Here is a 27,178-nt window from a genome sequence, read left to right on the forward strand (position 1 = left end):
CAAGAATTTAACAATGATCCAAAAATAAAAAAATAAAAGTTAATTAAATAATACAGTATATCATTGCGATATGCAACAGCATACATTTAATAAACGAAGCGACAGAAAGAGGAAATAAATCATTACATAAATGAGAAAAAATAATTATTTAGAGTGTGAACTCATAACCTGTCAAGGATTTCATTTTTTTCAATTAGAGATTTTCAAAAATATGTGCTTTAATTGGTGTAAAATAAACAAACTCGAGGTAATCCTTCATCATGTTAAGATCAAGTAAAACAATCGCTTTTTATTTCTCACATTCTTTTGACTTTGATGAGAAATTTCATAAATAGAATGATTGGAAACTAATCAACGGTTCATAATTTTTACACAGATAACAATTTAATCATCGTTTCAAGTTCTCATACCCCTTCTAGAATGTTTCATGTAATGATGAACTTTCTAAAATCTGAAATATAAAGCTCCAGGAAGGCATTGGACCACACAAAAAAAACATCAGTCATTGAAAAATGATAAGACTTTGATCAGGCATTTGCTCATCAATTGGATATAAAGGATGGTAGATAATAATTTATAAAGAATTCGCTTCGCTGTAAACTGCAACCGGAGTTTCCTTAAAAAAGCAAAGTTTATGACCATGACTTTGTCCAGAAGCATTTACTTCCTGTGTCTTGTATTTGGATTAGGCTATGCTGATGGTAAGTTTGCCTTTCATTTATTTCACCATAAAAAAGATCTTTTAGTATTAGCTTAATATTTTACTGAACATGCTTCGTATAATTACTATGTCTCATATTCACGCTTTTGAAAAATAGTTTTCAAGAATTGTTTCTATATTTGATACTAAAATTCTAAATGCAGTTAACTTTTTTACATTTTACAATTCTTTATTTAACACTAGGTTTACCATGAGTTGTACAATGGGGGTCATTTTGACCCCTTTTGGTATTTAATTAGAAAAAGCATAAATTGACCTATTATGAAGTTAAAGTAGAAAAAACTTTCATATTTTCAGCATATTTGTTGATATGTGGTTTGATGAAAAGGCAGTTCCTCTGTGTTTGTTTACTAACAAGAAAGTGTTTATTTTCTAATCTAGGTCTTCAAGACCATCTATTCTTCTACCATCATCTTCTATCAAAACATTGACTCACACGTCTTCTTACTAACAACCTATAATAGATTCTCTCAGACTGACTTTCGGCTTCATCTTCTTGCTTCTTGTATGCACACATTTTACTAACACATACTTATTTCTACATTTATACTTATATCTATGTGCGTCGCTATCAAGCTGTTACATATTTAAATATAAATTTACGTATTTCAACAATATTTATTCGAATAGTCAAAACAACCACTTCGGTAAATGTAGATATTCTATATTCTCTCAGACTGACTTTCGGCTTCATCTTCTTGCTTCTTGTATGCACACATTTTACTAACACATACTTATTTCTACATTTATACTTATATCTATGTGCGTCGCTATCAAGCTGTTACATATTTAAATATAAATTTACGCATTTCAACAATATTTATTCGAATGATCAAAATGACCACTTCGGTAAATGTAGATATTCTATATACATTCTTCCAAAAAAAAAAAGAAAGGATTTGCGATTATATGTCTTATAAATGTAAGTAAAAATCAATAAAAATATTCTCATAAAATACGGCAGTAATTTTCTTCAAGAAAATTAAAGAAAAGTTTTCTCAGAGGAGTCAAAATAACCCCTTGGTAAACCTAGTGTTAAAGTCGTCTCATGCATTATTTATATTCAAGAAAGGAAACATTAGTTTCATAAACTTTGAAAGCAATATTTTTTGCTATGTATATAATGATTTTAAAATTGATTTTGTTTTTGTTTACCTCCTATGTGATAGTAACCAAATATCAGGAAGCCAAACAGTAATCTTTTATCTGACATATGGTAGAATGTCAGATAAAGGTTACTGACTTTCGAATTTGATATATCGTTCTTAAATTAAAATGTAACCTTTGTATCAAGTTTATTCAACAAAGGAAGTCTGTTCAGTCAATTATACTTATTTGAATATGATAGCTCAAAAACTTGAACAGGCTGTATAGATGAAAATATCATCAGTATTACAAATCTATATCATAATTAAAGACGTAATATAGAGAGATCATAAACTTCTCCCTATTATAAGAAATTATTCCAAAAGAACCATTGAAAAAATATTATAAACTTTTTACAATCCCTATTTATACAAGATAGTGTACGATATCTCTAAGAAGTCGTTCGACACCCTGAATATCGGCCAATATCGTGTAGATATCGTAACAATGTTGGGCATTTTGTGCTAATAAGAATGGAATTATCGTGTTTTTAATTTTTTTGAAGTCAAAAAGATAGCTAACTAATGTAGAAAGAGTGATTTTATATTCGATTGTTATAAAAATAACGTCATTAACTAAGGAAAAATTTCAGTGTATACTTTGTTCCATGAATTCAAATCGGCCATTGTTGTCAATTTGGAAAAATTAGAAAGAGTGATTTTACATTCGATTGTTATAAAAATAATGTTAACTAAGAAAAAAATTTCAGTGTGTTCTTTGTTCCATGAATTCAAATCGGCCATTGTTGTCAGTTTGGAGAAATTAGAAAGAGTGATTTTACATTCGATTGTTATAAAAATAGCGTTAACTAAGGAAAAAATTTCAGTGTGTTCTTTGTTCTATGAATTCAAATCGGCCATTGTTGTCAATTTGAAGAAATTAGAAAGAGTGATTTTACATTCGATTATTGTAAAAATAACGTTAACTAAGGAAAAATTTCCGTGTGTTCTTTGGTTCCATGAATTCAAATCGGCCATTGTTGTCAATTTGGAAGTTACATAAAGAATAGAGTATTTGCAACATCAGTTGAAGATATTGAAATACTCAAAAGATTACAAATGCAGTGTCTAGTGTTACAGCCCAATGTTGAATAATACTTGACGAGAAGTGGAATACCGCCTTAACATTCTTCGAGCTACTAAGAATTGCACTCTGAAATTTCCTGATATTAATGATTATATTAAAAATTTTATAAACGTCTTTATAATGCATCAAAATAACCATATGCTAAATTACAATAATTTTTTTGGAATAATGTGTTGTTATCAGGGAGGGACTATGTAGTCACCTTGCACACCAGTGCTTTCAATTTATGTAGATCTGTTTGCTCCTATGTATAAGAACATGATAATTAAACAGGCGCAAGAAGTAAAACTAATTATGTTTTATATATGTTAGTGATATCAAAATTGCAGAATTGCATAAAAATTCGTACTCATTTAGCTGCAAGCGAAAAGCACAAAATAGAAATTTTGTTGTCTTCACTACTCTATGAAGAGAAAGCCATAACTGATGAAGGCATTCTAGAGTATCAGTGGAGACCGCTGCCACAGCATTAAATTAAATTTAGTCATCGTTATAAAGTTTAATTATATATAATATTACTTTAAACAATATAATTATAAAGTTTAATTATTACTTTAAATAATTAAGATTTCTTTATCAAATTAAATCTCATACTGCATTTTCTTATTTTATTTCAGAAGCTGCTAAAACAGAACGGGATTTGAGAAAAGCGTTGTTCGAGAACTACGATAAACTAGTCAGACCTGTCAGGAATCCTACCGATATAATTTCAGTCCTAGCGGAATTAGTTCCTGTGGGAATCAAAGATGTTGTAAGCTCATCTCTGATTTTTAAATCCTATTCGAGCCTTTTCTTTTTATTAATTCCTTTCGTTTGATTATTCGTTTATTTTAGGCTCTCTTTTTAATAAGAAATCTTTAATATTAAAATTTGTAATGCGATATATGTGAAATTATTGAACAATTAAAATATTAATATTTGAAATTATATACTCATTTTAACGTTTACAATATCATTTATTTTAAATGATAAGGAATTATTCCTCTGAAAAAAAGATCATCCTACTCAAATGGAGTGGAAATTATAACGGAATGAAGTTTTCATTTTTCTGTGATTCCCTAATTATTGAAGATATTACAATGTAATAAATTTGTGATTATGTATAATTACCAGTGATCATTCATAATCATTATTTTATTACATTTACTGCAACTTATTGGTAATTATGAATAATCACCGATAATTACATATAATCACCGGATTAATCACATTTATCAGAACAGATTGCCTTTCATTCTGTGGTTATTAAAAGTAGAAAGGTTAAAAAATTAGGGTTTTTTTATATGCTTCTTATAATGTAAAAATATTAATAAGTAAAATATTTCTTACATTCATTTATATACGCACAAAATTTTACGTTTTTTTCTAAAATTTGTAAACATATTAAAAGGTCAATTTATCAATCTATATCACTTTTCTATACCTCTAACCATTAATTGAAGTGGGTATTTACGTATTAACGCCACAACAGCAAAAGATTTGGCAGTTTTTGCGCTAATGCGCCAATAAAGAGCAATCCTGTTACGTATTAGCGCCACCACAGCTACAGATTTGGCGGTTTTTGCGCTAATGCGCCAATGGAAAGCTTAATCTGTAGCTGCGATGGCGTTGAATTTTGAAAGTGATTGGCGGCACTTAAAAACCGCCAAATCTGTAGCTGCGGTGGTAATAATACGTAAGTACTTTGAAGGGCTTAAAAACTTGTTCAAAAAGAACGATTTCTGTATGAAATTACAATCTTCTAAAAATATTTGTAGATACATACAATTGAATTATTTTATATAAGAAAAAAATCAGCAGAATTTCAGAAGGTTTTCTTTATTGGAATAAAATTATTTTTTAGAATGTTTAATATTATGATCACATTTGAGAGCAAAGATTATTTTTTTGTTTGGTATTCTACTATTTCTTTCAAATACCTGAAATGTTCAATTTCTCAAATTTCTATTTCCTTCTTTATTATAACGAAATTGCAACTGTCGACTAATCAAAGTGAGAAGCAATATGCATGAGAAACAAATTCCTTTCATGATGATTGAAAGATGTACTTTTTGACAAATATTTACTTATAACATTTTTTTACTTCTTGAATAAATGTGCATTTCTAAAATTAATGTTTCCATCTTAATTTGGGATGAACTTCATAAATTTAGAAATAAACATAATCTGCAAATTTTGCTGATAGAAGGGAATTGAATTTTGCGACAATACAGATGTAATGTATGAGGCAATTTTACTTTATGGGAGCCGTATAAAAAAGTATTCATTTTTTAACTTTTTATCCTCAGCTTCCATAGATGCCAATGTATTTTCATACAATTATACACTTATTTATTGTAACGTTGCAAGTAGAAGTATGTACCTAGATATAATATTTAAGGAAATAAATTCTTGTTCCACTTTTTGAAACTTCTTGCATATAGCTGTTTTTTATTAAATTTATTCATTTTTTTTATCATTCAGCTACTTTCCAGATCTTTTTATTCTCTTTGAGATATTGCACCTCTTCTTAAGAATTGGGGAAAAAAATTCTTGAGAAGAATTCTTTTCCGATTCTTAAATAATTAACTCTTCTGAATTCTGAAAACAATTCAGTTATGTGGAGTAGATGTATATTTTTTCAGGACTTCTTTTTAATCTGAAGATTAAGTCATTGATCATTACCATATTATTCGCAGATAATAATTTAATTGAAATTTGTAATTGTTTCCACTATTTTAATTATCTTTTTTAAAGTTAAAAAAAATTGCACTGTTATTCCTCGGGATAAAAGTAAATTTAGTATTTTGAATTCTACAAATGTATACCTATTTTTATATTTTTTTATTTCAGGATGTAAAGGACAAAATTATAAAATTAGATACGCTATTTTATCAGGTAATTATATTTTTAAGTAGTTAAATATTGAAATTAATTTTTTTTCTTTAGTAGAAGAATTTAGTTTAGTTTAATTTAGTTTGAGTTTAACGTTTCTCTTTTCTTATATTTCTTGTCACATTCTTCCACAGAAATGGCAAGATCAGTATTTGACGTGGGATCCTTCAGAATATAATGGTCTTGACCAGTTTAGCATTCCTGCTTCAGAAATTTGGAGACCAGATTTGGCAGTATATGCCGGGTAAGCCTCTTTTATTCTCTCTTTAAAAAATTTAGGATGACATTTTACAATATAAAATGATTATTATAAAATTGGATTTGTTTTTGTTTTGTTCTTGCAAGTTTAGCAATAGTAAAATTCAGATGTACCTCTCATTTCAACATTTAAAGTGCAATGTACAAGGAATATTCCAGTGAAAGCAAAATATTATAAAATATTTGAGTTAAAGTTTTGTTACTTTACGCCTTTATGTAGAAGATTATATTACTTGACCAGTGGAGATGCGTCATTCAGAAGAATTTTTTGGAATTCTGCATGAATGCATTACGCAATTCTGATTAAAAAATTTTAAGACTCAGTTAAGAAAATATCGGCTCTTTTTGTGACACAGGTATTATAGAAATTTAAGATCAATCAGTTCTTGATAGTTATAACTTTTAGAAAACATTTAAATCGCTTTACAGAAAAATTTAATTTGTTCAACTGATAGAGATACGAGAATTTCGTTGTCCTATTTTTATATAATCTTCACCGTATTATGTAACATTGTATTTCCCTACATCAATGTCATGATTTAAAAATAATTTTACTCGTATGGTACTTTCAAATGAATGTTAAAAGAACGCAAAAATAAGTATTTGTTCTCGATATATTTCGTATTATATTTTAATACTTATATCTTACTTGTAAGTCAATGATAGTCTTTCTCATATATCCCACGCATATGTCGATTCACTTTTTTGTTCATAATTTTACTAGAAAGATTTTTTTTCTCGCTAAAATTTGTTTATTTTGATCATGAAATATCATTGGATGGAAAGACGGAAACTATTACAATATTCAAAAGTAGGATTTTAGAAAAGAATTAGGTAAAATTTCTTTAAAATTCAAACGTGGCTTCACTGGAACACTACCGCAACTGTTCATAACAGGTAAATGTTACTACAGAAAATATAATTTAGTAATGAGATTCCAGAAAAAAGTCTGCCAAATCTAAACAATTGCAATTTATTTTCACCACCATTCAATTCTTTATAACACACTTCTTGGTTGACATAACACAAATTAGAGCTATCATTTCAGTTTGGTAATGATTTGGATTCTTTTAACAAAAACCTATCTGGAATTGAAACTATGTCACTTTTTTTAAATAGAAATATGAGTGATGTGAAATATAGAGATAGAAATTTTAGTATTGACTGCACGCTTTTTCTTTTCAAGTTTACTGTATGTGATTTTCTCACACTTGTGGCAGATTTGCAATTTTTTTTTCTCTCTTCTTTTTGAGTGAGTGAATGTAAATGCGATGTGAAGTATAATCTTTTTATCTTTTTATAATCTTTTTTGTCACATCATAGATTAATATACTTTATTAACTTTATGATTATCTATGGATAATGTAATAAACATAAACTCGGAACTATTTTTAAAGAGGTAATTATTTAATGATCTTTACAATTCTTTTCTTGGATTTTCTTATCTTTCTTTATACGATAATTAACCTTCTTTAAGCGCATAAGTTATACAAAACATTTCTGTGATGTTTCTGAGCTTCATGATCTTGCTATATTTAAATATTAAAAGTATCTTTTAAAATTGCGCATAAAGAAATTTTAATCGTTTATTGAAAATATTTTTCATTTTTTTTCTTCATAATCTTATAACAGTGGGATTACCAATAGCTTTTCTCTATTAGAAAAAAAACAGCATACCTAATATACAAATCCCAATATCAATGGCACATATAATATGTGTCATTGATATTGTCGGATATTCGGTGAGATGTTGAACATCGATCTCCAAAAAATCTATTATGCTCTTCAAATGCTACTCAATGCTCTTCAAAGACTTACTAAAGCTTTTAACTATATCTAATTACACTCACGGACATCTAAAACTATGACGTACACAAAACTTTACTGAAATCCAAAATCAAATTTCTACATAAAGGTACATAGTTTAAAGAGAGAGAAACAGGTAGGTGTCCGCTCAAAAGACGTCCTCATCGTATGATCAAAGTTAAATTTCGTATCTAAACAGCCTTCAAGTACATTCATAACAGTATATAAATCTAACTAAACATTCATTGCATTTGTAAAAGGGTCTAAAGGGCAATAAAGGGTCTAAAAGGTAATAAAGGTGTAAAGGGCTAAGTAAGTCGCATTTTGGAGATCTTGCAAAAGTGTTTTCATTGGTTACTTGAGTTTCTAAAGACAATAAGTTTCCTACTACAGTTATATAATTATTACACTTTAAAGGGAAAAGTTTCAAGAGGTATCTTTGTTGAATATAAAGCCTTAATTACTAAAAATTATATATTATAATAATATTTAAGGATAATGATATATACTTAATTACTAGATAATATGATGGTATTACAAAAATTTTCTCACTGATAACATACATTTTTTTTTCTGCAAGAAGATTCATAATTGTACTTTTATTTCCTTCAGCTTGATTCTCAGAATAGTGATGAAAATAAATTTTACTTTTTTCCAATGTTTAGCTATTCGGACAGTAATTACTTTCCAACCGTGAGTACCAACGCCGTCCTCTTCGCGAACGGAACAGTTCTGTGGGTCACGCCCTTCACTCTCAAATCTCGATGTTCTGTCACCCCTCCTCAAGAAACCGACGAAACCTTCAAGTGTATCTTTCCTATAGGCACGTGGACCAATGACATTCGAAAGATCACTGTTCATGAGGTTCGACAGAATGTATTGGAGGTAAATTTCATTTGGTTCAGCTGACTGTGTTGGTTATGCTTGTTAGTTGGTTTAGAAATATCAAAATTAATACCAATTCATTTTTTTGGAGCTAATAATGGAAATTTTTCAAAAATAAATAAATTATTATCTCATAATCTGTTTCTCTTACGATTTGAGATTAGCTGGTTTGCATAGCGTGAAATAATAGTGACGGCTCTGATCATATGAAACAAAGATGATTTACTAGAATTGTCGAGGGTACAAAGTTAAAAAAAAAAATTTTTACTTACAAAAAAATAAATTATTTTAAATAAAATAAAGATATATTATTAATTTAAGATGTATTTCGAACTATTTAACATATCAAAAATTCAATGGAAAGGAAAGAGGAACAATTAATGCAGCAACTACTAGAAAAAAGTGTAAGTAAAATTAATTTGATGTTTAGGTCTTCAAGCTACAGATTAAAATAATTTTGAAAGCAATGAAAATATAAGTATATTTATATTTATAATTGTAATTAATAAAATATTCCACTTGCAAGATAATGTATTTGAGCAGCTTTTTATATGCATTGCCAATCTTATTACTATTTGTCTTATCATAAGAATTTTTATCGGATCTAATGCTTTTCGAATTTTATGTTTAGGGCATGGCTAAGGAAGGTTTTCATGATGACAATCGGAAGTGGAAACTAGAATCCATGACAGCCACCAGCCTGGAAAAGCAGTTTTCCTGTTGCTCCCATCCATTTTCGCTCATCGTAGTTGATATGGTCTTCAGGAAGAAGCCTCAAACTGATGATTGAGTAAGTTACCTTATGGAGGGCATTTCGTAATAGATACGTAGCATATGGTATAAGCAGTTTTCTTCATGATTTCACCTGAAGTAAGACCGAATTGTTGAATTCTAGACTTCGATCGTGTAATAGTCTATTTAACTGGTGAAAACAGTTCGAGCACTTCAGGAATGCTGTATGAATGCCAGTTAATAAGTTGAAATATTGCTCATACTGTCGTTTTTGGAATGTTAAGCTATGAACGACTCATTGATCGTATTAAATATGCATTGCCATTGTCCAATGTCCATTTTTGTACCATTTGTATATGCCCCATCTTCCCTCTTCTCACCAGGAAAGTAAGGATCTTTTAATTTATCACTAAACCATTCTGTAAATAAATTTCAGAAAAGTAAGCAGGGAATTCAAAAAGTGACGTTTCAATTCTTTTACCGCTAATCCAGCACAATGATTACCTACGTCACAAATGGTTCGTATTTTCCAGACTCTCCTTGTTAAGAAACATGTCTTTCGCTTAGAAAGAGCACAGTTGCGAGCAAAGAATTTTATTTTCTTAGTAGTTTATTCAGTATATCTCTAGAATATCTTAAATGTTAATTTCCTCGAGATTCTTTTCCTTTCTTTATAAACTGTCAGTTAATCGAAATGAACACAATTATGCGTGGTTAGAAAATTTCTTTCAAGTCAAGATAATTGGATCATGTGCTTACTAAACAAATATCTACATTACATTTTTTCTATATTGAATAAACTTGCATTTCTGAAATACAAGTTTCCATCCAAATTTATCTCTCTAAATTTAAAAATAAGCATATCTCTGCAAATTTTGTAAATAGAAACGTGGAGCATATGAATATCATAAAAACAGTTTTACTATTTACAATTTTGCTCTATTGGGAACAAATTGTTTGAAACTTTTTACTATCAACCTTCACAGAAGGTAAAATATTTTCATATAATTTTCCATCTTATTTAATGAAACTTTGTCATTGAAAGAATACGCTTCAGTGCAATAATTAGAGAAATAAAAGATGGTTCCACTTTTTTTGGATATCTTGTATACACATATAACAAACATATATATAGATAGCGAGCATAGATATGATAGTAACAAGAAATAACAAATATAGATAACAAGTGAATCAGGAAAATTGACATTATATAAAAACATGCGTTTTCCAAATAGCAAATTGTTCTAAAAAATTTATGTTTATAAGAAGAATCAATAATCTAGCATATGTTTCCATTTTTAAAAGAATAAAATAGAGCATAAAAGGGTTGGGATTAATATTTATCCCCGTTATAGGAATAAAAACTAAAAAAGTTATGAAAAATAATTTCGAAAAGAAATATAAATTATGTATCATTTGAATTTATTGCTGTTATTTTTTTTCATTGCAGATGGACACATGAGTTGCAATATTGGAGATTTCTCAGTTAACAAGAAGCCATTCTAACTGTTGTTTTAAGCCAATGAGTCAATAAATATTGATTAGAAATATGTGTTTATTTGTCACAAGAATTTGTCATTTGTGACATGTATAATAGAACATTTTGCATTTCTATCTGTTATGTGATTGACTGGTTACTGACTTTCCACGTCAACATTTTAGAATTATGTGCATTAAACGTACTTATCTGATTTAATTCTTCAATATACCATGGTTCAACTTGCCAGTGTCTTGAACACACTCTTCTTGTAAAATCAGAAACAGTTAGATGAAATTTTTGAAATCAGAGTTCAGAACAAAAGAAATTTCCTGCTATAAAGCGATATTTTCATCATAGTCCTACTACATCCCCCAGAGGATGCTACAAGCCAGCAACGCAAAACTAAAAGGAATTTGGAGTTCAAATTTTATTCGCGTCCCTTGGGTTGCAAGTTCGAACCTGGCCGGCCGAAGACTCCCTACGTGTGTGGTGGCTGGCGCGCGTTTAAATCTGACGTGGTTATAAAGTCTTCCAAGTCGAGGTAATATCATTGGGGGTACTGGATCAAGGGTGATCAGCACCCCCAATGATCGTTTTCTGATTCAGGTCTAAATTACGATATGTGGTTGAGTGAATGAAATGCATGAATGAAGTACGCCCCGTAAAAAGGGTTGTGACGTGTGTGGTGGCAATCGTACTTTTGGCCCTAGATGGCTCACTGTAAAAACAAGAAATACACTCTATCAGCTTAAATCGCTGTATTCATAACAGCGGGCTTGTCCATGACAAGTGCCGTAGGAAACAACATATATATACAAGGTGATTCATACTGAATAGGACAAAATGCAAGCATGTATGTGAAATCTGTAGTTAATTCACTTTGATAAATTGTAGTTAATTTACTTTGATAAATCAAATTTTCCATTAAATACAGTAATTAAAGAGCCTGTAGCTGTTCTCTTGTGCTCTTCCAGCGATATGGTAAATTTATATGTGGTATTTTAGTTCCTACCAGACTCGTGATAAAATACCTCTCTCTTGAGTACAACTAGTCAGTTCTCTTTAGCTCCAGTAGCTGTATGTTCTACGGAAGTATGTGCACAAATATTTCAATAAAATTCTATAGGAAAAAAATCGCAAGGAATTAGATCTGGGGATTTCTTAGATAAGCAGCTTGTTTTACCGATGTTGTGAGGATGCAGTGTTTTTTCCAAATGTTGCGCGAAAATACTTTTAAACAAAAGTAAACGAAAATGAGTTGGCATATTCCAAAACACATAGCATTTCCTCCTGCCTGGATGACGCCATTTTGATAAAGATTTAGCGGTGATATCATTACTGGAAGAATTTTCCGGTTGCCAGATAAATCTCGTATAATTATAATTTCAAAACAAATTGGTTCCATCTAAATAAATCAATTACAGAATTCAAACTATTCTATTCTTTTTGTTCCATTCAATATGAATCATCCTGCATTTTCGAATTCAAAGAAAAAAGGTTTGTGTTATTTTTTTAATGATACTTCAAATATTTGTAACATGAATAAAAAGAACGAAATAACGAATTCAGATGTGAGAAAAAGTAGACTCATTTTGATATTCTTAATATATGAATGTTATACTTGCTAATTCTGATTAAAACGAAGTTAAATGCTTTATAGTCAACACATTAATTTTTTCTCGAAATCTTTAAATAACAAAACACGTACAAAATATTAGACATAATAATTTTGACGTACATAAAATGAAATGCACCATTTACGTCTATAGAATTAGCTTGGAAATAAATTTTGTGTGAAAAATGTTTGTTCGCTTCTATTGAATCTATAGCTAACATTTAACGTTATAGTAGTGTCGAATTATTCGCCATTTTCGATTTGAATTATTTTTATAAATTTTTATCAAAATATTCTTTTTTGATGTAGAATATAGAATTTTTTTTAATCATAAAGATCGAAGTTAAAGCGCAATTTTTCTTCAAATTGTTTGAAATCATGATGAAGTAATTTCAACTCTCATTTCAAAGTTCTAAAAATTTATTACAGTATTATAAAAACAATAATTTGCATTTCTTTTTATGAAGCATATTTCTTACATTCAATGAAATCGAATGTGTTTAGATTTTTATTATTATTATTATTATTGTGTATTTTATTCTTATGGTATCTGTTGTGGTGTTGTGAAAAAAATCAAGGCCATAAAAACACTTTCCACTTTTTTTTTTTTTTTTTTTGTCAAACTAAGTTCCCAAATTGCAGTTACCGACAAGATGTTCAAATGCTTGAAAAGTATAGTTTTAAAAGCCTAAAATTTGTAAATTTCAGGGGAAAAATAATTTAAATTATTAAATCAATTTCCATCTTCAAACACAAAACCTGATCTCTTTAGAAATAGCAACAACAGAGCAAATGGCAACTAATTTTGAGTGAACCAGCTGAAAGATCAGTTCCGAATGATGATAAACTAATCAAATAGCATTCATTTTACTATCATTGGGTTTACCCATTCTTATAGTATCTACGGGAGCGAAAGTTAGATCGCTTATTCTAGTTGTCAACTACAATTATGCAAATAGTTTCTGTTGAACACAAGAATTTAATAAAATCAGAAGAAATTTACTCAGAACAGATTCAGTTGAACACAAGAATTTGACAAAACCAGAACAAATTTACTCAACTTTAGTTTTCTAATATCGCTTGGTGATTCGCAACGAATTCAACATTCTTCACTCAAGAAACAAATTCTACGAGCTGTGGATTCTCGATGCTTCCTTAAAAATTTACAACATCTTTTAAACTTTAAATATTCTAATTTTGAAACATTTTTTCAAAACTTCTATTTTTAAATAGGGAACATTAAATAAACCTAAATTAAAAAAGATTTAGTAACTATCAACTCTGATTTTTCTCTTCTTTGTAAGGAAATCCTTTTTAAAATATATAATAATTGAATTTATATTAATTTGTTGGGGTACAGTATCGAATCAAACATAATAGAAGAGCAATCAAAGAAATTATTTCACAAACCATACTTAACAAGTTTATATTCTTTAATTTGAACTCATAAAAATTATTGAAAATTTCAGTAATACTCAAAATTTATATAAGACTTATTTAATGATAAATGTCTCATTCCAATGGAATGAGACATTTATCATTAAATAAATTATAATTAAAAAATAATTATTTATCATTAAATAAATTATAATTATAAAATAATTTATCATTAAATAAAATTGTGAAAAGTATATGAATTTAATTTTTTCTAATTAGAATCATCAGTTTTTTACAGTATTCTGCAAATTCTAATAAAATATCTAGAAAAATTCTATAAGCCTTTCATTCATCAAATTGCAATTAAAAAATAACAAAATTAGCAATGAAGTTTTACACGATGTCTATCAAATGTTTATTTAATAAATAGCATACTGTGTTTTTAGTTATTCCTATGGGGGGGGGAATTCATAAATCCCTTCATAGTGTTTATCTTTTAAAATATTTTCTTATCTGTTCAAGTAAAATAATTTTGTTTAGCATGAACAGATAATTTATCTTATTTAATTTAATTTAGATAAAATAGGGAGTAAATAATAATTTTCATTTTTATAAATTTTACATGCGAACAATAATTTATGCAAGATTTAGTAGTTCATACATTTTTATTTTAATCTTTCGATTTTTTTTTTTTGTGTGTGTGTGTGTGAAGAAAAATAAGTGGAACAGATCAAATAATTTAAATATAGTTTGGCAATTAAAAAAGATTTTGATAGATTAGATATTAATTTCTATTTATTTAAAATAACTGATAAAATTAAAGAGCCAGGCCCCAATTCATTTTTATTTTAATCTTTCTATTTTTCAAAAAGAAAAAAATGAGACAGATCAAATAACTGAAATATGATTTTCCTATTAGAAAATATTTTGGGCTAAGATTCACTGTTATAAGCTTTCCAAAAATTTATTAAATTACATTAAAAAAAATGCATTTTACAATGAAATTACTAAATTTTATCAATGAAAAGCGCTTTGATAATTATCTATTCAGTTAAACTAATTTATAAAATTAAAGAGCCAAGCCCAACCATAAGACTGATGTTGCCAATTTTTATTATATATGAAACCTCGTGGCTCTGAGATATGCCAGTAATTGTCGACTTCCCCTTCATTTTCGGAAGAAATCCCAACAATACATTTTCTGCATGGAAAGAACTTGAAAAAGTATCCCAACAACAGTCATAGTATCGATTTCTCTAATTTTTATTTCATATGATGGCTTCAAATCCCCAGATATATTAGTAATGTTTACAAGTTATTGTCTATTTATTTTTGAGAATCTTATTTTCAAAATCTGTGCCGATTTCACAGATTTATCTCCTCCCTTTACACAGTTAATCAATCAGATTGCTTAATGTTTAGTATGTAAACATAATTTTAAACAATACTTTTTTTATATAATTATCTAATTTTTTTTTTACTTTCCTCATTTCAATGTATTTAAAACAATACTTTTGTTGTGATCCGATGCAGTTCATTGCAATTGATTGATAGGACTAAATTAGTGTTCTAAATAAGATTGGAGAACAGCTGGTCACCGAAGATGGTTATCTTTAAATAAAACTTTTAATTTAATTCATTCATTTCTTACACTGGGATTATTTTAAATACATAAACTATTTATATTACAGTAATTTAAATGATAAATAATTATGTTTCTATTTAAATGATATCGATACAGATTCTGATATTTAGAAGATGAGGAAAACGAGATGCAGCTACGAATTTTTGTTCCTTTGTTTATATCGATTATTTTGACAATTTACATAGGTAATTCATTCAATCATGTTCATGGCAGTAAAAATACGAATTCTTTTTCTGTTACTCATTCTAAAAAGAGCATTAAAAAGGTAAATATTGGTTAAATTGACCTTATTTACTACGATAAGAAAGCCAATTTGATGTAGAACCTTCTGACATTAAGCAATGTAACAACTTTGTTATTGGCCGTCACTAAACGGCCCACTTTCTTAATCGATACACGTGTTTAGAGAAAGAATCGTTTTCTTGGAAATAATCAAGTTTTAGTTAATCCGTCAACACTTTAAGAGCAAATTTGGTTCCAATAATATCAATTTTTACAAAGATAAGTGTTTTATAAGTAGCAATTGGAAACTAATCGCTGTGAAAGATCTTTTGGAGTGATAACTGCTTATCACTTTTTCTTAGTGTATAACACTTACTGTTATTAAGGAAGTGATAGATTTCTCTGGAATATGGTCCTATGCGCCTACCTATATGTGGGACCGCATGAAAACATCAGTCAGCAAGTATGATAAGATACTGGTTGAGAATTACTCCATCGAACGGAAACTTAATGTTTCTAGACTCAAACATTCAGAGAACTCAATCAACAGGTCAAAGGTAAACTCATATGATATAATGAATGGAATCCGTTGATTTAGAAACGCTATATATTGAAACATGTGCTAAGGCATTGAGTTGACAAACCTTCTTTAACATGGCAGCATCCAGTTTCGCTCTCCTCTTGTGTTTAGCTATTTCAGGCGTATTAGCCGATGGTGAGTTCGTTTTATTTTTCTTTCAAAATGATTATATTGATCAGAAGTTGTTAAGTGAGAATTATAATCCTTAAAAAGATTCCATCAATCAATTCAAATCAAAAATTCCACATTGAAATCTTCATAAATTATTTATTTATTTATTCATTTTTGCTGTTGTTAGTTTATTTATTTAAAAAAGAAAAAGGAATTAACAGGATATTTTGCACTACTCTCAAAATGCTAATCGCGTTCATAACAGGAAGCAGAATTTTTAAGAAATTTTCACTCTTTTTTTATTTTTTATTTTATTTGTCCCCTAAAACAAATTACTCAACTCACCCAAAAAAATTTTTCATGATAACAAATAAGCTTTAAAAATATAAAATGATTTAGTCTAATGAATTATTAAATAATAAAAAAAGGCGAAAGAATCCTGTATTGAAACCCAAGTAATGAACATTTTACGTTATATCTTTTTGTTTAATTATAATAAAGATGAATGTGCATATGTTTGTGTATCTGTGTTGGCGCTTTACAGGCCAACCCGTTTGACTTAGAATTAACAAACTGAATACATACATACCTTAGAGAATAGAAATGCGCACCTCGGAGCGATTTGCTTTTTAAAATTAATTAGAGTTTTGATTTATAAAAAAATAAGCGAAATTGTTATGTTTTTTTTTTCCCTGATAACTTTCAAAATTATTAAAGCTCAAAAATGTATTTTACATAATTTTCAAAAAAAAAAAAAAAAATTTTTATCGATATCAATTTTTAAAAATATAAAGTAGGTTTCAATTTTTATTCATTTTTAACGTATATTTTAAGCATGTATTTCTGGAAGTAATGGCTTACAGGTGTACGCAAAACAGTTGGAAGGGTCTCTTCAAAACATTCTTGCATACTCCCTAATAAAGATGTTACACCATATAAAATCCGGTTTAGTTTAGTTTAATTATATTAAAATTCCGTTGTAAAGCAACACTGGAGTTATTTTGGGATCGACCTCGTAATTTTGGGCCGCGATCAGATGACGAGGACGACGTCTAGATTGGCGCACAGCCCTCCACACCACACCAGCGGGTGAAAGTTTGGCCCTGGTGGATTTAGCGTGCAACGGACTCCCTTAGACGATGGTTCTTCGGTGGAACCGGGTCTCAAAACTTGAAACCTTACGGCTCACGAGCTTAGATCTTACGACCAGGCCACCGCGGCTCCATATAAATTCCAGAATAATATCCTTATAATTAGGGCTAAATTGCATTACTTTTAACACACGAGAGGAAATCGCGGCTTAGTTTAATTGTCGGTTTAATTGTCATTATCACCTAGTCATATTAATCTCAACATTCATTTCATTGTATTTGAAAGTATTTCGTTACCCTATTACACGATGATTATACTGTAGATATTGTTCGATGCTCTGAATGCGGGCATCGGCGTCCTTGCATAGGGTAGCGCTCTTCCCCGTAATCTGGGCGTTCCGGGTTCGAATCCCGGTTCGGGCATGGTTGTTCTTCATCTGTGTTTTATCTGTGAGGTGTGTGAATGTGCCCCCCCCCCCAGTAAAAAGGGGTTGTGCAAGCGAATGTGGGAGTTTCATCTTCATATGAGCTATTATAGAAGTCAGACTTCTGCCATCGGATGCTCAGGGGTCTTTACCCTCAGAAGCTACTGCACCCCCTTTCCGTGATAACGCGGACACGACGTCATTATCATTGAATGCGGCCGAATATCGGGAAGATATCATAACAATGTTGTTTGGCATTTTGTGCCAATAGAGTAATCACATATATATTTTTATAATATGGTCAATTTTATGGTGCAAAAAATAACACCTTTATTAGAGATTATGAAAAAAAAGTTTTGGGTAGGCCACTCCAATTTTTAAAAAAAATCTCTTCCATTGTTTATCAGATTAGTTAAATTATTATTAACTGTGATTAATAATGATTATGTTTAGTTAAATTATGATTCAAAACGAAAAGCACCTCCTCTAAGAATCAAGGATGTAGTAAGTAGATAGTTTCTTTGCAGAGTAATGATTTTATGAATGATATTATTTAATGATGATGTAATAAAAATAGTATTAAAAATGCTGCCCTAATAAGCGACGTGTCTTTGTTCATGATATAATGTTTTAACTGAATTATGGTTGTAATTTTTTTTTCAGAACATGAAAATACCGAAACAGATTTGAGAAGGGCCTTGTTTATAAACTACGATAAGCTGGTGAGACCAGTCAGACATGTAAACGATGTCATTCCAGTGCACGTGGCTTTGTCTCCTCTAAGAATCAAGGATGTAGTAAGTAGATAGTTTCTTGGCAGAGTAATGATTCTACGAATGATATTATTTAATGATGATGTAAATTATAAGGACTGCATTACTGAGATGTTAATCGAAAGAAACAATAAATTATTAAATTACAGATAATCAAAGGAAATGAAGCCTTTATTTAGGTGTACATGACGAATAGAATAATTTTGAGATAAAAATTAACAAGATTTTTTTTTTTAATAAATTGAATAGAGTAAATAATTTTTCTATCAAAAACATAGAAGTAAAGAAAAAAATCATGCGTAACTCACAAAAATATGATGAGAAAATACAATAAGTAAAATGGAATTTTAATCATATTTACAATATACAGAGAAAATTGATTAATTTGAAAATGACGAAATCATGATAAAAATTTAATTTATTATAAAATACGAATAAAGAAAAAATAATTGATATTATGGAGCCGAATTTAAGGGAATAAGAGAAATAATCGAATTAATTATGAATTTTAATTAATAATTTTTGAATTAATCAAGTTTTATTGTATTTTTTAAAAAGTATTTAGGAATATTTTTTTTTGTAATATTCATTGTAAATTAATTTTCTTTATAATGTTTTTTTTCCTTATGCCTACCGATTTTTTATAGGCATATTTTTATAACGAAAATATTTTTTTAGTATAATAATTTTAAAAAAAACGTGTTTTTTTTTAGAAAAAAAAGTTTTAATTTTTTATCCTTTTGTAGTGTAGCGCAAGCCTTTTCTTTTGAATTCTAGTTCTATTGTATTATTTAGTTTATATACTATTTACTTTTTTAGTTTTTGTTTTAGTTTTAACGAGTTTTAATTTTTTTCATTTATTATTAAATGTATCTTATCTTCATAATTATATGTACAATTCGAATTTAATTTTTTTCTGAATTTAATTACCAGATGGCGTCTCTTTATGAAAATCAAATTTTAACTAAAATTAATTCAGCAAATAAAGCTTTAAAAATATAAAATTTGTGCACTGTTATCAGAAATACTTCAATGTGTAAAATTTCATCAAGTCTTAGCTCATCAAGAATTGAATGAACAATCAATTGCAAAATGTCATCTTTAAAACATGAAATTCGACAAATAAAAGCATATAAAATCTGAAATTAACTGAATTTTTTTCTATTAATTTAGGATGTGAAAGACAAAACTGTGAAACTAGATACCTGGCTTTATGTTGTAAGTATTTTTAATTTTTTTCTTGTAAATCTAATTAATCCATAATCTGTTTGCATTCCAGGAGTCGAAATGGCTCTTATTTTTTAACAACTGATATACTCGATGTTGCCCAGGATTTAAAAAAAAAACTTTCTTATTTAATACTTTTAATGAAAAATCTTATTTTCAATAAAATATTATAATACATAGCATCCTTTTACTATCCAATGCATTTTGTTAAATTACAATAAAAAAAATTGAAGTAAACCAGACAGTTTTAAAACTCGTAAATAATTAATTTTCGACTAAATCAATAGTTGATATTCATATAAATTGTTAACCGTTTGTTTTTAAACATTGTTCAGATGTTCTTCTAGAATTCTGCTACTATGTTCTGACGTCAGTTTTTCATTCTTATGCTTGCTCACGAACAGTAAAAAATATTGTTACTTATATTGCATAAATTATCTTTCAAAAGCTATAAATAAAAAAAGGTTAGCAAAATATTTTTAAAAAAATATCTATAAATAAAGATAAGGAGAGTTTAAATTTCTCCGTTGCTAAGTAACGGAGTATCTATAAATATCCATTTTGAAATCACCAACATCTATTTGAGTATTAATAAACTTAGAAAAAAAAAACAGAAGAGAAATTGCTTGTATCATTTAAATTGTTGTAATATCATTCAAAGCACAAAATTTGGAATTTTAAAATGATATAAAAATACTTCAAGTGAGATAATTTACTTTGAAATTATTTCGGAAAAAAGCAAAAATTTGGTCATTTCCTACTGAATTCAAAATATAATTAATTTTTGCACTTGAGAAAAGTTGATAATGTTCTTCGTCTTGTCAATTATATTCAAAGATAGATTGAATTCGATCCAGTTGCCAGCAGTAAATTTGGACCACACAAGCATAGCCATAATAATTTTTATCGATATTCCGATATATTCATTTTGATTATTTTTATTATTAATATTAGGTTTAAAAGTGTAAACAAAATTTAAAAAAAACTAGATGTTGCCGATTCGAATTCGTTTCTTTGATAGGTTAAAAATACCATCGAGCTGATCGACATTTTTTGGAAATTGAATGTTTTGTTATATTTTTGGGACTTTATAATTATATTTTTATCAAAAGCTTATGACACTTAAATGGTTTCAAATGAATTTATTTGTAGACGACTATAGGAAATTTAAATCGTATTAATGCTAAATATCTATCAAATTATTTACAATATCTGAAAAAAATCAAGGTTATTTGTAAAAGTAATTAAATCTGGATCTTCAGTTGATTTGTATAGAATTTCGATATTTAAATAATTTCAAACATCTTGTGTTCAACATATCATGCCGTATTTAGGATGGTCGTCTACTGGTAATTTTGAAAAGATTGTAAATTTCATAACTTTATAATAGTTAGTGATTTCTTAATTGATTAATTATTTTTGGCAGTTAAAAGGTTTCACAAATTATTCAAACAGATTTCCGTATTTTTTTTGAAAATGAAAAAACATTTCCGTGATTTTAAATAGAGATGGGAAGATGCGTATTTGAGATGGGACCCTTCTGAATATGGTGGACTAGATCAATTATCCATTTCTGCCGATGAAGTATGGAGACCTGATATAGCATTATACACAGCGTAAGTTTAAAATTTTTTAAAGATTTTTTTATGTAAGTAAGTTTTATTTGTTGTTTATTGGATAGTTTCTAAACAATAAGCCTTCTTCTCATTTTACAATTTAAAATTTCATATTTCATATGAGTTTTAGCTATACTTTCTCCGATGTTTTTTTTATCATTTTTTTTTATTTTATAACATATTAGCCGCCATTGGCGACCAGCTGGTTCGTCAATCTTAATACTCGTTAAAATTTTAATAATTAAATATTTTATGTAACTCCTATTTTAATAGCTTGTTTATCAAAATATTTTAAAGCTTCAAATTTTGAAATTCATATAATTCATTCATAATATTTTTAAGGCCTTCAGCCATAACATAATACGTATCTCTCTGATTTTCTGTTAGCTCCCGTAGAATTTCTGCTTTAAATTAAAGTGAAAATGGTTAAATTGCAGTTAATATAAGAACATTTTTTTACTGAAACGAAGCATTTCTATTTAGCATTTCTAACGAAGCCTATTGTGGTGGTAAATTTATAAGCCAGATAACACTCCTATTTTAATAGCTTCTTCTTCAAAATATTTTAAAGCTTCAAATTTTGAAATTCATATAATTCATTCATAATATTTTTAAGGCCTTCAGCCATAACATAATATGTATCTCTCTGATTTTCTGTTAGCTCCCGTAGAATTTCTGCTTTAAATTAAAGTGAAAATGGTTAAATTGCAATTAATATAAGAACATTCTTTTACTTAAACGAAGCATTTCTATTTAGCATTTCTAACGAAGCATATTGTGGTGGTAACTTTAAAAGCCAGATAACACTCCTATTTTAATAGGTTCCTCTCCAAAATATTTTAAAGCTTCAAATTTTGAAATTCATATAATTCATTCATAATATTTTTAAGGCCTTCAGCCATAACATAATATGTATCTTTCTGATTTTCTGTTAGCTCCCGTAGAATTTATGCTTTAAATTAAAGTGAAAATGGTTAAATTGCAATTAATATAAGAACATTCTTTTACTGAAACGAAGCATTTCTATTTAGCATTTCTAACGAAGCATATTGTGGTGGTAACTTTAAAAGCCAGATAACACTCCTATTTTAATAGGTTCCTCTCCAAAATATTTTAAAGCTTCAAATTTTGAAATTCATATAATTCATTCATAATATTTTTAAGGTCTTCAGCCATAACATAATATGTATCTTTCTGATTTTCTGTTAGCTCCCGTAGAATTTATGCTTTAAATTAAAGTGAAAATGGTTAAATTGCAATTAATATAAGAACATTCTTTTACTGAAACGAAGTATTTCTATTTAGCATTTCTAACGAAGCCTATTGTGGTGGTAACTTCATAAGCCAGATAACAACCTCCGGAAAGGAGTATGCACTTTTGTCTAGTGGCTTTGTTTCTCGGCTATGAACCCTAACGTAGCGAGTTCGAACCTCAAGCTTGCACAATATTTTTTATGTAGCACATCTCACATCATTTTTAACCGTGTTTATTTAAAGATATTAATTATATTGAGATTTAATTATATTGAAAAGATTATTTATATGTTCCAGATCTCCCGATACATCTTTATTTCCAACTGTTCTCACGAATGTCGTCATCTTTCCCAATGGCACAGTGTTGTGGGTTCCTCCTTTCACATTCAAGTCTAGGTGTCCTCCTGTAGAAAATCAAGTGACCGAAAATACTTTCCAATGTATTATCGAAATGGGCTCATGGACTTATGATGTGAGGAGAGTAACCGTGCAGGAACGTGAACAGGATGTCCTGCAGGTAATTTACAATGAACTATCGAGAAAAACGAACAATACTTTGATTGTAATTCTTAGTTAGCTATGGTATCTGATTGAAGACCATGCAGAAATGTGAACAGGATGTTCTAAAAATAATTTCTAGTTAACTAAAGGAAAAAAGCAATGCCTACTTAGATTGTAATTTTTAGTTAACTATGATAACTGTTGAAGACTAATAATTTCAATGGTAGCACTGAATAGTTCAGAGTTTAGAAGAGAAATAACTGTTTTGATTGCTGCTGAATTCACCGGTTAATTGATAAGAAATTGAATATTCCAACTTATTAGATATCTGTTAAATATCGATTGAAGTAAATAAACTGCTTTAAAATTATTCTAGAAACAAATCAATGAAATGGTTATAAGAAAGTAATTTTCTTTTGAAATATGATTGATTAAAAAAATATGATTGCTTTATTGCAGCGTGTTAATGGGATAAATTTCTGGTTGCCTACTTAAATTTCATCTGCTTTATAGTCTAGAATTGAGAATTTTTTTATAACATTTCTAACAAGATTGAATATATTTTTTTAGAGTCGCTTTTTAAATATTTTGATAAGAATAATAAGCATTTATCAATTTTGTATGTTAGTGAAGATATATTGTTGTACTGAAAGAAGATTGGACCTAAAAATTTATGAAAAACGTTTTGATTGAATGCATTAAGCAATTTTTAAAAAATAGAATTTCGGAAAAAAAAAAAATACCGAAAAACAATTTTGGAAAATGTTTCGCCCTTAATTTTTTTTTGTAACAATAATTTTAAAAATGACTTTTTTCAAATAAATATTTTCTAGGGAATGGCAAGAGAAACCTTTAAAGATACCGACGAAAAGTGGACAATCGAAACAATGGTTGCTCACAGTGAGCAAAAATTGTACAGCTGCTGCCCGGAAAGATATTCTCATGTAAAATTTGATCTACTGCTCAGAAAGAAGCCTCGCAACGACGATTAAGTAAGAGAGTGATTGGATATCTAAATCTTAATTTGATATTAAACTGTTATTGCAGAAAAATTTCATTAACTACCTTTTGGAAGTGTCTTAGTATTTTCTCCTTGATTTTTTAGTTATCTCTACAAAATAATATGCTTTACATTCTCAAACAGAAAAGAGAATACAGTAAGCAGTTTGGATCTCTATTATTTGAAAGATTAGATTTCTCACTATTAAGTACAAATCTACAGTGTTTACACAAATATCATATTACACATTTCTTTTAAATAGTTTATTGCGCTTTTGCATTGTTGTTTATCCATTTATATAAACAAGCAAATTAACTAATAGGTAGGTAATTTACTTTCCAACGAATTTATTTCGTTCAAAACGTGACACACACCAAGCATTCTGTTTATAGAATCATATCCCAAATTTCCCATGTATGTCCCGTTTACTTTTTGAATAACTGTGTTCACACAGAAGTTCATATACGAAAATGCAAAGATACTGCATGCGAGGTTACTCCCAAAATTCGTCACAATAATACTATGATATAAAGCTACAAACTAAATTTCAGTCTTCTATTTCTTTCTAATGTTTTTTTAAGTGATTACAGACAGACATAAATCCAGAAAATTCCAGAAATGGTCTTTCTGGATTGGGGTGTAAATCATGGAGGATGGTTAAGACTCATACAAAAAGAATTTGTTAACGATTGCAATAGTTACTCATTCTATACTTTCTATAGAAGAAACTAAGCATCATATTATAATTTTAGCTACTATTACATTGTTCAACTATTATACTGAGGCCGCACTGGCATAGTGGTAAGATGGTTTGGTTTAGTTTTCTGTGTTTTACTGGCGCAAGAGCCGCATTTGGCTATACTGCATCAATCAAATGGTAAAAGTATAAAATTTATTAAAAAACACCCATTTATGTAATAAGCACATATATGTAAAGAAAAATTCCAAAAAAATTATGTGGAAATAGTTTTAACATCTTAAAATTTAAAACTATGATTCATGAGATTTTGATACAATAACGAAATGTACAAGTACACAAAAAGGAATGTTCAACGCAAAAAGAATCATTAAAAAGCCTATAAACAAGTTAAAAAGCCAATAGCTCTTAAGAATTTAAAAATATTTGGGGTGGTATCTTTCACTCACCAAGTCCTGCAAAGTTGAAGACAAGGTAAAAGAACGAGCACGGTATGAATCAAAGACAGGACATCCAATTAAGATATGCCAAATAGTAAAATTAACTTGGCAGCTGTTGCACATAGGCGCATTTTCCTGAAATATGACATAGTGATAAGATATCAGCTTTAGGGACGGGAGAGTTCGAAATTCGAGATCAAATAACGTAGAAGGAGCAACATGTAAGTTGTCTGGAGTACGTGAAATCTGTTGGGGTCAAACTGATTTCTAGATATATCTAGAAAGCATTTAAGATGCTTAATTCACATAAAATAAAATCTAAACACAATTGAAATCACAGTATAAAATACATTTGATGCACAACAGCTCAATTAATGCAAGATTAACCACAACAACAACAAAAAAGGCAACCCTACAGATGATGTGGTGCATGTAGAAGTTTTGAGAAAAGGCTGCCAGTCGAAATCTCCTTTTCGTAAATAAAATTTCCGGATATAACTAAACTTTTACAAAAATTTAGCTAACGTTCTAATTGAAATGTCAGCGAATTCGTACCAAGACTCTCATTTCCACAAAAATACCACCTACTTCAAAAATATATCTCTACCAATTTGGTGCTGTTGGTACAATAACTACGAAATTGTTAGTTGTCCTGTACAAACAAATACGGTACTGTACAGATGAATTGGTAGTTGTCCTGTACAAACAAATACGGTACTGTACAGACGAATTGGTAGCTGTCCTTCAGAAAGACAACAAACAAATATACATACACACATTCTTAGTTGTTATTACTTGAGATAAGCAACATTTTTTTCGGGGGGAGGGGAGAATCTGATGATAATAAATTTCTCCTTTTTTCTTATGTAGGTATATGCATCTGTTTGCTAACTATGACCTTCAAATCCCTCGAAAATTACAGAGGAAATTCAATCTTCGTCTTCGAATGTGTTGAAAATGCTTTTGTTGACGTGAATTGTGGAAAATTAAAATTTACTGTATATCATTATGAAGCAGCATTTCTGTATATTTCAGATTTCATATTGTTTCCATATACGTGTAATAAAACATTGAGATGTAGTTCTTATTTATTATTGATGTAAAGACGTTTTATAAAAAGAATTGCACATATACACTTTTAAAATTAATAAAATTAATTTTCATTTATTTAATAAACAGTATAATTTTAAAAAAATAGAGACATAAAAAAAAGATGTGAAAAAAACCCACTTAAACAAACATAGAAATATTTTTTAAAAATATCACATGTTTATAATATATTTTAATAATGAATGTTCATGAATTTTCTTTCTTGCAAAATCCATGCAGCTTAACTTTTCGGTAATATTGTTTTTGCAGCTTCAAAAATTTTATGATATTTTTATAATGGTTATTTTTATTTATTTTAGCATATTTTGAATTTTTTTATAGATATTTCTCTTTTTTAAGAGTTTAATATATTTCATACTTCTTTAATATAAATATCATGAAATATTTAGATCAATTTTTATTTTATTTTTACAAATTCGCTATTTGTTGAAGCTTTTCTTATGAAATAAAACTTTAGTTAAATTTAATCGAATGACTGAAAATATTACATAATTTTGTTGTTATTA

At 28.5% G+C, this 27,178-nt stretch overlaps 2 protein-coding genes across 2 annotated transcripts; both read left to right on the forward strand.

The window, feature by feature from the left end:
• The first annotated feature begins 474 nt into the window (after window positions 1-474).
• LOC129961565 (acetylcholine receptor subunit alpha-L1-like) lies at window positions 475-11,058 on the forward strand. Its single transcript, XM_056075061.1, has 7 exons — window positions 475-701; window positions 3,571-3,704; window positions 5,786-5,830; window positions 5,962-6,071; window positions 8,557-8,776; window positions 9,408-9,566; window positions 10,959-11,058. Exons 1-6 carry the CDS (start codon window positions 635-637, stop codon window positions 9,564-9,566), a joined length of 735 nt encoding a protein of 244 aa, XP_055931036.1. The 5' UTR covers window positions 475-634; the 3' UTR covers window positions 10,959-11,058.
• A 5,348-nt stretch (window positions 11,059-16,406) lies between these two features.
• Window positions 16,407-26,642, forward strand: LOC129961947 (acetylcholine receptor subunit alpha-like 2). The gene is made up of 7 exons (XM_056075593.1): window positions 16,407-16,562; window positions 18,718-18,851; window positions 20,001-20,045; window positions 21,561-21,670; window positions 23,222-23,441; window positions 24,259-24,417; window positions 26,433-26,642. Exons 1-6 carry the CDS (start codon window positions 16,502-16,504, stop codon window positions 24,415-24,417), a joined length of 729 nt encoding a protein of 242 aa, XP_055931568.1. The 5' UTR covers window positions 16,407-16,501; the 3' UTR covers window positions 26,433-26,642.
• The last annotated feature ends 536 nt before the right edge of the window (window positions 26,643-27,178 follow it).

The sequence above is a fragment of the Argiope bruennichi genome, chromosome 2 (genome assembly GCF_947563725.1).
Source record: "Argiope bruennichi chromosome 2, qqArgBrue1.1, whole genome shotgun sequence".
Taxonomy (NCBI): domain Eukaryota; kingdom Metazoa; phylum Arthropoda; class Arachnida; order Araneae; family Araneidae; genus Argiope; species Argiope bruennichi.